The sequence below is a fragment of the Microtus oregoni genome, unplaced genomic scaffold (genome assembly GCF_018167655.1).
Source record: "Microtus oregoni isolate MIOR12 unplaced genomic scaffold, Mior012 000020F_ref0000438, whole genome shotgun sequence".
NCBI lineage: Eukaryota > Metazoa > Chordata > Mammalia > Rodentia > Cricetidae > Microtus > Microtus oregoni.
Window position 1 is genome coordinate 37,217,666 of NW_024543079.1, and position 13,388 is coordinate 37,231,053.

Genomic DNA, 13,388 nt, shown 5'->3' on the forward strand with positions numbered 1-13,388 from the left:
TGGTACTGTGACTTAAGGGAACTAAAGTTTAGCATGTCAGATAGTAATCAATATTAAAGATAAAAAGCAAGCAAAAATCTAGGCGTGAGGTACCCGGGAAGGTTGCAATTTATTATTATTATTATTATTATTATTATTATTATTATTATTATTATTATTTAACGTAAGAAAGGATGGTCAGGGAAGTCCTCACCAGACTAGTGTTCTTGTAGTCTAAACCATGAAGGTAAGGGCGTGACATGAACATATTCCTGAGGGTCTAGCGCTTCTGATGAGACAAAAGCAAGCGCAAAGCTGCAGAGGAAGAACATTCCAAGCCGTAAGAGAAAAGCAAGAACAGTGGCTTCCTGGAGTGAGTTCAGGAGAGTGTTGGGTAAGAACTGAGGTAGAAGGGGCGTTTCGGGGCAGCGGCTTGAGAAACAAGCCACCCCAGTGGAGACTAAGCTGGGAAGGTGTACGTCCAATGAGGACCAAAGGCTTTCAAGGGCGGTCAATTTGATGTTTGCGACCTCACACCGTGGTGCACGCCCGCACCTGCGCTAAGGACGCTCTGGGTAGGAGGATCGGAAGCTCAAGACGAGCTTAGGCGACGTGTGAGACCCTGTCCAAAACAAAACGAGAGGCAGAACTCAGTAAAATCAAAACGAAGGAAAACAAACAAACAAACAAAACACCAAAACTCAAAACAAAAACAAAACCCTTAACTAGCCGCACGCTGACACCTCCTTTCCACGCCCTAATCTCCTCCCAGAGGCCGGAACTACCAAGCAGAGGCCGGACCGGAAGTAGCTTCACAAGCGGAGGCATTTTGCAGGCTGCATTTCCGTTAGCGGCGGCGGGAATATCGCTGCTGGCTGCCGACTAGGCCTCTGTGGAAGCGAATCCGGCGGGAATCTGAGCCATCGGAGCCGCCACCATGGTGAGAAGGCTCGGGCTGGCCGCAGGGCGCTCGGGGCTGCGGAGTGGGGCCGTGGCTGACGGCGTCCGTGGGTTGGAGCCGCCCGTGGAGGAGAAAGTCGGAGCCGAAGCCGCTCTCTCCGGGCGCCAAAGGCCTGGGCTGTGGCGGCGCGGTCGGGCCCGGGAGGACGAGAAGGCCGCACCGGGGGCCACGGGCCGACCGCGCGGTGGTTACTGTCCCGCGGCTTCGGTAGCTGGAAACTTGTGCGGGGCCATGAGTGCCCGGGCTTCTGGAGCCGACGCGAGCCTCGGGCCGACTAGCGGACACTGGGCCAGACGGAGGAGTAGCGGAGGTCTCCGCCGGGAAGCGGAGTCCAGTGGCGGAGGGGGCGGGAGGGTGTTTGCCCGCAGAGCGCGACCCTGCTCGGCGTGTTTTTATGTGGGGGTGTGCCAGGCGCTGGCACGGCGCCCCGAAATAAGTTCTGTGTTCGGTCGGTTTCTGGCTCTGGGCAGGCCTAATGGAATTCACGGCGGTAGTTCGGCTTTCGGCTAAAGGAACGGCAGGGGGAGGGGCGAGGACGCCTTCTCCAGCTCGTGGGTCCCCAGCAGGACTCCCGAGTGATTGGTTAGGAGCGCCCCGCTGCCCGGTGGGAGGGAGGCTTAGAACTGCGGAGAACCGCGAGAGCGAAGAGGTCGATGGCCAGACACGGTCAGGAACCTGGTCTTTGCACCTTCCTTATCCTGTTGGTAGCAAGACGTCGCTGAAAGATGTTTTCACAGGCGTAATAAACTTAAGTTGGGGTTAGAAGGGTCAGCCGGGGAAAGTGGCCGCTGCTTGAAATCTCAGTTTGTAATTTGTAATTTCTGTGCCTGAGTAGGCAGACGCGCCTGAGTTTTGAGGCCAGTTTTGGCTGCAGAGCAAACGTAACAAATAACCTCGAATATCTCCAGAAACATTACTCTGGTTGCGAAGCTGAAGAAATCCGAGGTAGCGAAGATAGGCTATCGTTTTGAGAGTTGACTGAAACAAGTCCTTACTTAACCTTCAGCTTGGGTCGTCTATTTTATCAGTAAAAAGTGGGCCCAGTTTTGAGGATTAATACAATCCCTTTCAAGGGCCTAGCTATATGGGGAGTACTCAATAAAATATTGGCTATTACCCGGAAAATGGACCGATGTACGCTGATCCTCGTGAGCAGCTCTTTGAGATGGTTGCTTAAGCAGAAGACATATTATCTGGGTTTTCATGTTAGGCCTGGGTGATGCCCACAGGGGCGAACAGCAATTGCAGTTGGTGGTATGGAGAAGAAGGGCACTTGAGTAGGCAGAAGTGTCAATACCAGTTAGGCTTGTGGGAGTTTTAGTGCCTGTTGAATTCCAGTTCTTAGTTTAGATGGATTTAGATGTTCATAGCACTGAGCATACACAGTGGTTGATGGCTTAATGTTTAGTCTGGATGGATTTGATTAGTTTGTGGACACTACACTTTCCTGAGACAGATACAACATAGACAAAGTCAGTTAAAATCGGAGGGTGGTTGCCTATTTTAAGGGCAAGGAGAATAGCAAATTAATGGGCAGAAGTCAAGGTTGAAAGCTGGGTGATAAGATTCCCAGAAAAAGACCATGTTTGGAAGCTAGCTGAACATGGTTGAGAAAGTTGCACCTAGAAAATTAGGCTATGGTGGAAGATTTGGGGAAGGGCAAGAAGTGTACGAGTCCAGAAGAGCCGAGCCTCACTGATCCCTGCTTCCTTCTTGCAGACGGTGGGTAAGAGCAGCAAGATGCTGCAGCACATTGACTACAGGATGAGATGCATCCTGCAAGATGGCCGGATCTTCATCGGGACCTTCAAGGCTTTTGACAAGCATATGAACTTGATCCTCTGTGACTGTGATGAATTCAGGAAGATCAAGTAAGGAGAGGGCTGGCTGTTGGGGGGACGAAGGAACTGGGGGTGGGTGGGTGGGTGGGCTGGCCAGGTGTGGGATGGCCATTCAGCTAGGTTTGCCTACCTGCTTGTGAAGGGAGACACTTCAGTGGGGACATTGGCTGCTAAGGAATCTCTTCCTTAACCCAGAAAACCTTGCTCTCTGATTCTAGCAGAGTGGAACTTAGTGAGGAGGGCGCTAGGCTTTTATTTCTCTGATTTTGCATGCCCCTGGGTACTGGGGTAAAGGGCTCTCATGTTCTCCCCACAGGTGTGTGAGGGGGGAGAGCTTGATTTTCTGGCCTCATTACCTATTTGTAAAGCTGTAGCCTAAAGGGCTCTCCTATTGCAGCCTGGTCTGAAACTGCTTTAAGAAGCCTCTGACCCTCTTCAGGGTAAGTGCTCTGCTCCCCATGTGGGTTTGGGGCCAGTCATTTTTGTTGGCATTTTCTAAAAAAAAAATTGGAGATATTTTCTCATTTGCTGCAATTCTGTAAGTTGATTAGCTAATTCCTTTCAGGACCATTAAACAGTATGGTCTGTTTCAGTTCTGCTTTGTATATTGAAGACATCCTGAGGCTCAACAAGTGGTGTGACTTTGGTCATATGCGCACTCCTGACATGCAGCACTCACGTGTTCTGATCGAATTCCCTTAAGTTCTTTTTGAGATTGTTTTCTTTTTTGGCCCAAGGTCAAGTATAGAATAAAAATGCAGAGACGCCTGGGTGCCGGGTGTGTGTTAGAGCGGGGCCAGCAGATCAGTGTGGAATTCCCACTTTAAAAATGAAACTGGTTTTCAGATTTAAAAACTTTTGGGAAATTTCCTTTTCAAATAAAATTAATGAGAAAAAAATTAAATACCTGCTTTTTTAGTCATAAAAAGCTATTATAAGCTTATTTAACATCTAAGGCTGTATGAGCTAAAATGGAGGGAAAAAAACTAAGTTTGTTTTTTAAAATTTAGGACATCATTTCTTTATTTTAAAGACTATGGCTTTGGTTCCCTGCTTTCATCTTTCCGTTCCTTTTTCTAGTTTACATTTTTATTTCATCTTTTCCAGTTGTGCTGTTTGGGGTGGGTTCTTGTTTGAGGTCACCCATGTGAAATTTTTATGTGACTCTTGTAAAAATAAAGGCCTATTTAACAAGTAAGGCAATATGAGCTATAAGGGGGGGATCCTTTCCCCTTTGTATGCTAAATTTCTCTTGCCCTTTCTTCCATCCCTTCATTGCTCACGGAGGGTAAAGGGTGGATTGTAGCCTTGAGGTTGAATTGTTGCTGATAGACGTGGATGTGGAGTGGGTAGGATTCACTAAGGGATTGCTTAGCCTACCTCTTGTCTATGAAATCTTAAGCTGAAGGCAGGGAACAAGGTAATATCAAAGAAAACCGGGAAAGGCGTTTGCATCTTCTTCAGGGCTGGGCATTGTTGCTGCTTGTCCTGTCTCCTTGTCTGTGCATCTTCTTGATTTAGTAGAAAGCAGCCTGCCATCTTTCCATGAGGTCATTTAGCCTGGGATTCTGTCTAGAGGACCTGTTTTTAAAAAGTTTATATACTGTTTGTTGAGGTGGTGTAATATAAAGCAAACCTCGGTGGTTCCTAGATAGGTAAACCTAAATGTTTCCTACCTTCTAATACTTTTTCTTTTAAAAATTCAATTTTAGGCCAAAGAATGCCAAACAAGCAGAAAGGGAAGAGAAGCGAGTTCTCGGTTTGGTGTTGCTTCGAGGGGAGAACCTGGTCTCCATGACAGTAGAAGGACCTCCTCCCAAAGATGTAAGTCCCTCCTGAATACCTCTGGAAGGAAGGTCCTCATGGGAGCCAGACTCTGTTAGGTACTCTGGCTGTGGACTCCTTTACAGGTAGTAAATGAGTGGAGGGAGCTAGACTTTAACCTTCTCCTCAGGGAAACTCTAACCAGCAGGGGAGCTACCTGAGACCATTTAGTCACTAAAATTAACAGCTTCATAGATTTATGTAATAACAGTGTAAAAAGAGGAGGGTTTGAATGGAGGAAAGGGGAGGGAGAAACTAATCTCAAAAAGAAATAATTTAAGATAAATAGTAGCTCCTGGTGGGTTTGGTGGCACACACCTTTAATCCCAGCAGAGGCAAATAGATCTGAGTTCAGAGCTAGCCAGGGGTACATAGTAAGACCCTGTCTCAAGAAAACAGAAACGGCTCCAAATCTTAGAATTTATGAAGGCTTTGGTGGTTACAGAATAATAGTATTTGTTGTTAATCTGTGCATCAGGGACATGAGTGTTTTTTGTGTTTGTTTTGTTTTTGCCAGTGTTTTATTGAGTCATTATAAGAATTTTAGTTTGCTCTTGAAAAATTATTCCCACCTTAGGGATGAAATAAACTAAGTTTAGTAGCTTGCCTAAGATGTCACAACTAGTAAATGGCAAACCAGCCATTTGATCCCAGATGATCTTGGCTCTGCAAACACCAATGTATGTTTATAAATAGAGCTGTCTAAAAGAACCTAACTGAATTTGTTTTCTATCTTTATTTCAAGACTTTGTGAATCAGGAGAATGTGCTTAACCTGTATTTGTATATATGTGGCTGTTTTAATTTTTGCAGAGCTTGGTTTGTACCCAGGGTGTCATGTATGTTGGGCAATCATTCTGCCTCTAAGCTGCCTCTTCAGCTCTCCTGTGTTTATTTTTATCCACACACATGCTTCTTTGTGACACATGTAAAAGCTTGTTCTGCCTTTCCAGTTTGTAAACATCTTTCAGTCACCCTCTTGATTTAAGTCCTGCTAATGACTTAGAGATAGTCGCTCTAGTGAGTAGAGAGTAGTTTATCTCATTCCTTTCCTTATTTTGGACTCTACAGGCTTTCTTGTTTGTGAATATGTATCAGAGGTATTATTTGGACACTGTCACTTAGCAAGGGAGAGTCAGAGAGGCAGTGGATCTCATGTCTGTTGAAAGGTCAAGTGCTATTTTATTTTTATAGGAATGAGTGTAGGTATTGACAGGCTTCTCTAGACTTAAATTATAGTCTCTTTAAGGGATGATAGGTGGGTTCTTAGTCTTTCATAGAAGAAGAATGGTGTGTGTGTATATATCTATGTTAGTGTATATAATTAGTGCTGATTAGGTGCCTTATAAATCTGAGAGGCTCTTAGTGATGTTCCAAGGTGTGCTTAGAATTTTTTAGGTCACCAAGCCTTTCACCATCTTTTTTGTACCAGACCCTTTTGAGCCATCAACCAGCTCCCAAATCATGACACAGACTTACTAGGTTTGAATGCTCAGCCTTTTAACTTAATCCCTTTCTTTTCATCTATATTTTGCCTTGGGGCTTTTTAACCTTTTCTTACTTTCTTGCTTTCTCTATTGCAATGGCTCCCTGGCTTCTGGCCATGCGCATGTCCCCCATCTTTCTCCTCCTCTTGAGCCTAGAGTTCTATTATTCTCTCTGCCTGTTTGCCCTGCCTGTCCTTTCTCTGCTTAGCTATTGGTTTTTCAGCTCACTGTTAGACTTATCACATACATTAGCTAGGCAAGGTGAAACAGATGTAATACATGTCTACATAATTAAACATGCATCCCTACATCGTCAAATGCAGCATAAAAAAGTGACACACCTTTACACAGTTAAAGTAATATTCTACAGCATAAACAAATGCAACACATCTTTGCCCAGTTAAAATAATATTCTACAACAGTTTTTTTTCCTTTTTAGACTGGTATTGCCAGAGTGCCACTTGCTGGAGCTGCTGGGGGGCCAGGTATTGGCAGAGCTGCTGGTAGAGGAATTCCGGCTGGTGTTCCCATGCCTCAGGCTCCTGCAGGACTTGCTGGGCCAGTCCGTGGGGTTGGAGGACCATCACAGCAGGTGAGGCACTGGAAGAGGACTACTGGTTTCTGGTAGCTAAAAGGATAGGGCAGAATCCATAGCTTGACATGAGTGACCAATCTCATGATGAGTCCGGATTGTCAGACTAACAGTGTTTGTGTGAAGAGATGGACAAAAGATATTCTGGCCAACTGAATTGAGCAAAATGTTTGGTAACATTACGTATACTTTCTCTTTCCATGTCACCAGTCTTTTTTTGGATAAGATCTTTTTCAAAAATATTTTATCTATTTACTTTTACATGTCAGTCCCAGTTTCCCCTCCTCTCCTCCCACTTCTTCCCTTTTCCCCCACTCTACCCCCTCTCTTGGTAATGTCTCCCCTGGGAAGTCAACTAAGTCTGTACTATCTCACCTTGTTGAGGCAGGAGCAAGCCAGCGCCCCTCCCCCCACCAAGTCTGAGCAAACATGTCACCAGTATTAACTAAAAGTGCAAGTGCTTTTTCCCAGGTTGGATTGGGAACACTTAATGTCAGGCTAAGAGGCTAGAAATTGGGCATTTGGGCTTCCTGATAGCTGACTTTTACGTGGGAAGTCCGATGGCATGAGCTGTAGCATTAGGAGACTTCAGGCTCAGTGTACTTGAGTTAGTGCTCTGTTTAATTCCTCTTTGTTATTTTAGGTGATGACTCCACAAGGAAGAGGCACTGTTGCGGCTGCTGCAGCTGCAGCCACAGCAAGTATTGCAGGAGCCCCAACTCAGTATCCACCTGGTCGTGGGGGTCCTCCTCCACCTATGGGCCGAGGGGCGCCTCCTCCAGGTGAGTATCTTCACAGGAGACCAGTACTAATCGATCACAAATGCCTTAGCTGGATTCGTGATGACATAGATCCTTGACTGAAACTGATGATGAGTTTGCGTAGTTAAGCAGGATTACTCTGAGATCCAGCCTGGCTGACTGAGTTGGGAACTAGCTGGATGAGAGCAATTAGGAGCCCCACTCTGGCTCAAGGGCCCCTTTGCTTTAGAGGCTGTGAGGATGGATTGGGCTATCTGACTTGGTAAACAGCTTCATATGCTTCGTCCAGCTTTTAAGAAGTCTTCTGGACTTTTTTCTTCAGGTATGATGGGCCCTCCTCCTGGCATGAGGCCTCCTATGGGTCCCCCAATGGGGATCCCTCCTGGCCGAGGAACTCCAATGGGCATGCCTCCTCCTGGGATGCGACCTCCTCCTCCAGGGATGCGAGGTAAGTGCCTACAGTAGTGGCTTTGGCTTCCTTTCCTAGAGTTTACTGGGTTGGAAACTGAAGATTGGCTTTAGATCAGATCTGGTTTTGGACCTCAAATTTAGGGAAGTGAGCTCTTGGAGGACAGCTGTGTCCGGAAAGTAGAGAGCAGGGAGTAAGCATTAGCAGGGTGGCCTTGTCTCCTTAGTGGGACAGAGGTATGTTCAGTGTTCAGTCCATCAGCACTGGATGCAAGACGAGAGTCTCTGAAATCACAGTAGAGACTGTCCAATGGATGCCCTTGACTATTTAATTAGAGAGTCTCTCTTTTGCTGGGTATGGTGGCTCATGCCTTTAATCCCAGCATTCCAGAGGCAGGTGGATTTCTGAGTTTGAGGGCAGCCAGGTCTACACAGTGAGTCTCTTTGTCAAAACAAACAAAAGCCCAGAGAGCATCCTGACTACCAGCCCCGTGTTCTTTCTATGAAGTCATGGTAGATCTTAAGATAAACAATGTTCAAATTTCATGACCATCTTATTTCTCTTTGATTTTTGCATTTGTGTTTTTTCTGGGCATAGCCCAGTTAACCCACCTGTGTTGTCACTTGCAGAGTGTGGGGAGCTGGGGCTTGGTACAGCTGAGGTTGTGACTGAACTTTCTCTTGCTTCAGGTCTGCTTTGATCCTCGCACAGCATTGTGGCAGTAGTTCCACCGAGGTGTGGGTCCTATTCCCCGGAGTCGAGTTACCACACACCTGTTTGTTTGTATGCTGTTCATGGAGTCTCCCTGGATCGTCTAGTTTCCCTTTCAGGGCCCCCCTCCCTGGGGAATATGCCCTCCAAGGCTCTAGGCTCATCTTGGTCCTCCTCAGCTCCTTGCCTGTTTCCCAAAAGGCTGTACATAGTCCTTTTTTCCCCCACTGTGACCTTTGAAGCTGGTTTATAATAAACTCTTAAGAGACTGTTATACATGCACTCTATATCTGTTTGTCTTTAGAAAAGCCTTTGATTTGTTGAGTGCCTAATGGTTACCTTAGAAAAATTAACTCTACTCTTAGCTGCTTTCTGATAATATTTTACAAAACTGACCTACAATGAGGCTTTTTGTCCATCAGGTTTAAAGATGAGTTTGAGGAAATACCATATGCTGTTGAGTGTTACACCCTGGGCTAGGCAGGTTTTTATGAAGCAAACACTAAAGGAGAGAACCTTGTGGGATGGGGTACTGTTAGAACATTGTCTCGGGTCACACATAGACAAACTGTCACCCGACTTTTAAAGGACTTGCCATGATTTCTTCTACCCACTTTGGATGATAAGGTAATGAGCAGCATTCTGGTACTTAGCACAGCAAGGCTAGTGGTGAGCCGTGGAAGTGTTGGGTTTTTTTGCATGCCAAGGCAGCTCCAGGAAGTCAAAGCAATAGCAGAGGTGAAGGTCAGGGTTATCTTAATAACACAGAACATTTGATTAAATCCTTTCGTGATCGAACTGGGAACAGAAAGAAATTCTAAACAAAACTCCCTCAGCCAGGACCTGACTGGGTAGTGGTCTGTAGCTTAGTGATGGAATAAATATTTGCCCAGTGTCTGCAAAGCAGGATTGGATCTCTAGTGCTGTGAGAAGGTCATGGAGTAACTGTACAGGCAACAACATAACAAGTTCCTGCTTATTCTCTTACTCCTTCCACTTGGTGCTGGAAGCTTAAGCTAGGGCAGTTGTGAAGAAAATTTCAGTTAGTGAAATTAACTATCTGCACGTGAACACACTTCATGTGTTCAAGAAGTTGCAAACAATTCATGAGGCCAGTCAGTGAATGAATAAAGCAAAGGTGTAGGGTAGAGGTCAGTCTGAAAAGGAAATTAATTATCCTTGGAAATAGTGTATTAGAGTTCTCTAGAACAGAATGTGTGTGTGTGTGTGTGTGTGTGTGTGTGTGTGTGTGTGTGTGTATTAGAACATCTTGCAGCCTGCAGTCCAAGTAGTCCAACAATGATTATCTACCATTGGAAGACCAGGAATCCAGAAGTTCAGTCCACAAGGCTGGATGTCTCAGTTCTTTAGTGTTTGCCAAGAGTCCTGGAGAAGTAGGCTCTGAAGGAATGGACTTGCCAGCAAGAGCAAGCAGAGTAGACTACTATATTTATATAGACTGCCAGCAGGTGTGGCTTAGATTAAATATGGCTCTTTCCACCTCAAAAGGTCCAGATTAAAAGTGGGTCTTCTGCTTCAAATGATTTAAGAAAAAAAAAATCCCTCTTAGGTATACTCAGCTGCTTTGGTTTAGTTGATTCCACATGGAATCAGAGATAGCAAAGAAAAAGAATCAAAGAGGTTCCACTCTGAAAGTGAAAACTTGTGAAAGGAAAATGAGGAAAGATCTGTTTACGAGTTGGCTGTCAAAGCTATAATAGGAGTTCGTTAATGGCATCTAGGTACAAACCTGTGAGTAGAGAATGAAGTTGAGAAGCCTTTGAGGGAGGTAAGGTTGACAGTCATTAAAGTACCTAGAACACGTAGTGCTGAGACAACCACAGACCTCTACCTCACTCAGCAATCTAGGAAAATTACAACTATAGACTAATTAGAAGGAAATACCATTCACTGAATCTACGGTGGTGGGTTTTAGATTTGGCACTGAAAGCACAAGCAACAGCATCAGAATTGTGAAGCCAGCATTGAAGGAAGCAGCTTAACGCAGTAGGATGACTTGGAAGACAATGAATCCTAGTGGTTAATGCTTGCCTTTTTGTGTGTGTGTTGGTTGCTTTTTTTTTTGTTGTTTGTCTTATTATATACTCAAAAATAAGTTTTCCCATTTTTAAAAATATTTGAGAGCCGGGCGGTGGTGGTGCACGCCTTTAATCCCAGCACTTGGGAGGCAGAGGCAGGCAGATCTCTGGGAGTTCGAGGCCAGCCTGGTCAACAAGAGCTAGTTCTGGGACAGGCACCAAAAGCTACAGAGAAACCCTGTCTCGAAAAACCAAAAAAAAAAAAACAAAAAACAAAATATATATATATATATATATATATATATATATATATATGTATGTATGTATATATAAATAAATATTTGAGTATTTTGGCTGCATGTACCTAAGTACACTCTTGTCTGTTCAGTGTCCTCAGGCCAAAAGTTGTCAGATCCTGTGGTAAGTCACCATGTGGATGCTAGGAATGGAGCCCAACTCTTCAAGAGCAGCCAGAACTGTTAACCACTGTGCCATCTCTTCAATTATTACTAAATTTACTATATTAAGGTGTATGGACCATGGTGTCAGAGGACAACTTGGAGTCATTTCACTCCTTGTGGGTCCCAGAGAACAAAGAGTCACCATACAAGCACTTTTACCTGTTGAACCATCTTAACAGCCCATAAAGAAAATTTTTTTGTTGTCCTGGGGATTGACTCTTTAAGGACCCTGACTATACTGGGCAATTGTTCTGCTGAAGCCAATCTTCAGTCCTCTTTATTTTGAGATAACATCTAAGTTGCCCACTTTGTCTTTGAATTTACTCAAATCCAGACAGGCCTTAAATTTAATCTCTTTTGCCACTTCCTGCATAGCTGGGATTACAGACTTGTGCTGTCAAAAACATCCTCAAATCTTAAAAACATAAACCACTATTGATCCTTCTCTGTGATTGGACAGTTAACTTATTTTTTCATTAACAATATGATGGCTGTATTTTGCATAAATATTATTCTATATTTAGCTAATTAAATAGGATTTCTGGGTTAAATAAAGGAGGTAAACATTTTAATTATCAAGAAGTTGATTAAAGTTAATTATCTTGAAAGTTTGAGTTTATTTGCCCTGTTACAAACTGGATACACTTGACAGTTTACTAGGTGCGCCTTAGAATTGGTAGTTACCAAGAAAAAGCAATCTACTCTGACAATCAAAAGATGGTTTACCATTTATGTATGTATTCTTATTTCACAATGTGAAGTTAATTTCATCTATTGTGTTGAGGAAAGGATTGTGGGGGCAATCACCATGCTGATGTGTGACTTCATAGTGATTGCGAATGGGCAGACTTGTTTGGTCATTCCTCCCACTTTGAGAATCATCTCTGATTTTTTTAATGACCACAAATCAGACAGTAATGAATTAGATTGTGGGGAAATACTTTTCTTTTGATTTTCCAGTTTTTAGGCGCTATATTTATGATTTAAAGGCAAAAGTTAGAAGGCAAATGTTGGATCCAGATGCCTGTATCTAAGTCACTGCATCTAAGGAACTGGCCGGTAGAGTTGTTTATGGGGGGACCTTGCTTTGAGAGGAACAAGAACGGAAAGGAAAGTCTACACTGAATATCATGGGGAGCCTGATAAATATGTTTATCACCTCGCTTTGAAAATCAGACATATTTAAAACGATGATCTTTGCAAGTTCCACATCCACCAGGAGGCAGCATCGCTCTGCGGTGAGGATTGGGACAGCATATGTGGGCTCTTGTACCTGATACGAGGACTGGGGTTTGTGTCTCCGCTGTCTTCATTTCTCCCTCCCTCCTTCCCTTACAGCATCTTTTCTTTTTTCAGGAGTGAGTCTGTAGCTGTGGACTTGCTGCGGAGTTTGGTTTTCTATTCTTGTTGTATCTTTGTCTCTTTCTGTCTGGTAAACCTGCGTTTAGCTAGGTGTCATGAAAAACACGCCCATTGCCAGAATTCCTTGTTAAGGGCTGTGAACAGTGCTGGGTGCTTCACTTAAGATGGGCACGAGAACATGAACTGACAGAACACGAGTCAGTCTCAAGTGGGGATTTTTTTTTTTTTTTTAGTAAAGTTGATTTCTATGATTTAGCATTTCAATACTAAAACATGCACCCAGTAGAAATGCTGACATTCACAAAAAGACATGTATAAAAATATACACAAAGCTGTCTATCTACAAAGCTGTACTCACAAATTGGACACTACCTAAATACACGCCAGTATTAAATTAGACAGCTTGTATCTTTATACAGTGGAGCATCTCACACCCAAGGAGAAGCACAGTGGGTCTGCAGCAATGCATGGCAGCTTGACTCTTCTACACAGGTTGTCAAGTAGAGGACGTCAAAGCCCAAACTCAAAACATCCGAACAATGTGACTCCATTTACAAAGTGTAAGAATTAACTGTTGAAGCTGAGTTTGACCCATACAGGGTCACACAGATGGCACAGGTGGGGGGTTGGGATGCTTTCTTTTTTTATCTGAGTCCTGGTTCCCCCAGGAGTGCATGTGCGTGCGTGCATGTGCTAGCCTGTGACAGAATTCGGTGACATGTACCTGTTTTCATTGGTTGCTTTGCTATGTAGCTCAGGCTGGCCTTAAACTCATGATCTTCCAGCTCCAGCCTCCCCAGTTCTGCACATTCTTGACGTGAGTAAATTTCTGTGTGTGAATTAAACCTGTAAGGATGGAAGAGCAGACAACCAAGAGCTCTCGGAGGCAGTCTAAAGAGGCATTGGAAGCGTGGGACCTCCGTCCGGATGACTACGGCTGTATTTGTCCTCTCGCTATATGG

The 13,388-nt window shown here is 44.3% G+C and overlaps 1 protein-coding gene across 1 annotated transcript; it reads left to right on the plus strand.

Moving 5' to 3' along the window:
* Nucleotides 1–768: 768 nt before the first annotated feature.
* On the plus strand, nucleotides 769–8,838 carry Snrpb (small nuclear ribonucleoprotein polypeptides B and B1). Its single transcript, XM_041670596.1, has 7 exons — nucleotides 769–919; nucleotides 2,660–2,811; nucleotides 4,494–4,605; nucleotides 6,531–6,683; nucleotides 7,327–7,465; nucleotides 7,767–7,892; nucleotides 8,543–8,838. Exons 1-7 carry the CDS (start codon nucleotides 917–919, stop codon nucleotides 8,551–8,553), a joined length of 696 nt encoding a protein of 231 aa, XP_041526530.1. The 5' UTR covers nucleotides 769–916; the 3' UTR covers nucleotides 8,554–8,838.
* The last annotated feature ends 4,550 nt before the right edge of the window (nucleotides 8,839–13,388 follow it).

Bases quoted from the DNA above. Each gene is read 5' to 3' on its own strand.
- Snrpb (XM_041670596.1), top strand. The intron at 2,812-4,493 runs GTAAGGAGAGGG...ATTCAATTTTAG, and splicing joins GATGAATTCAGGAAGATCAA to GCCAAAGAATGCCAAACAAG. The intron at 7,466-7,766 runs GTGAGTATCTTC...TTTTTTCTTCAG, and splicing joins CCGAGGGGCGCCTCCTCCAG to GTATGATGGGCCCTCCTCCT.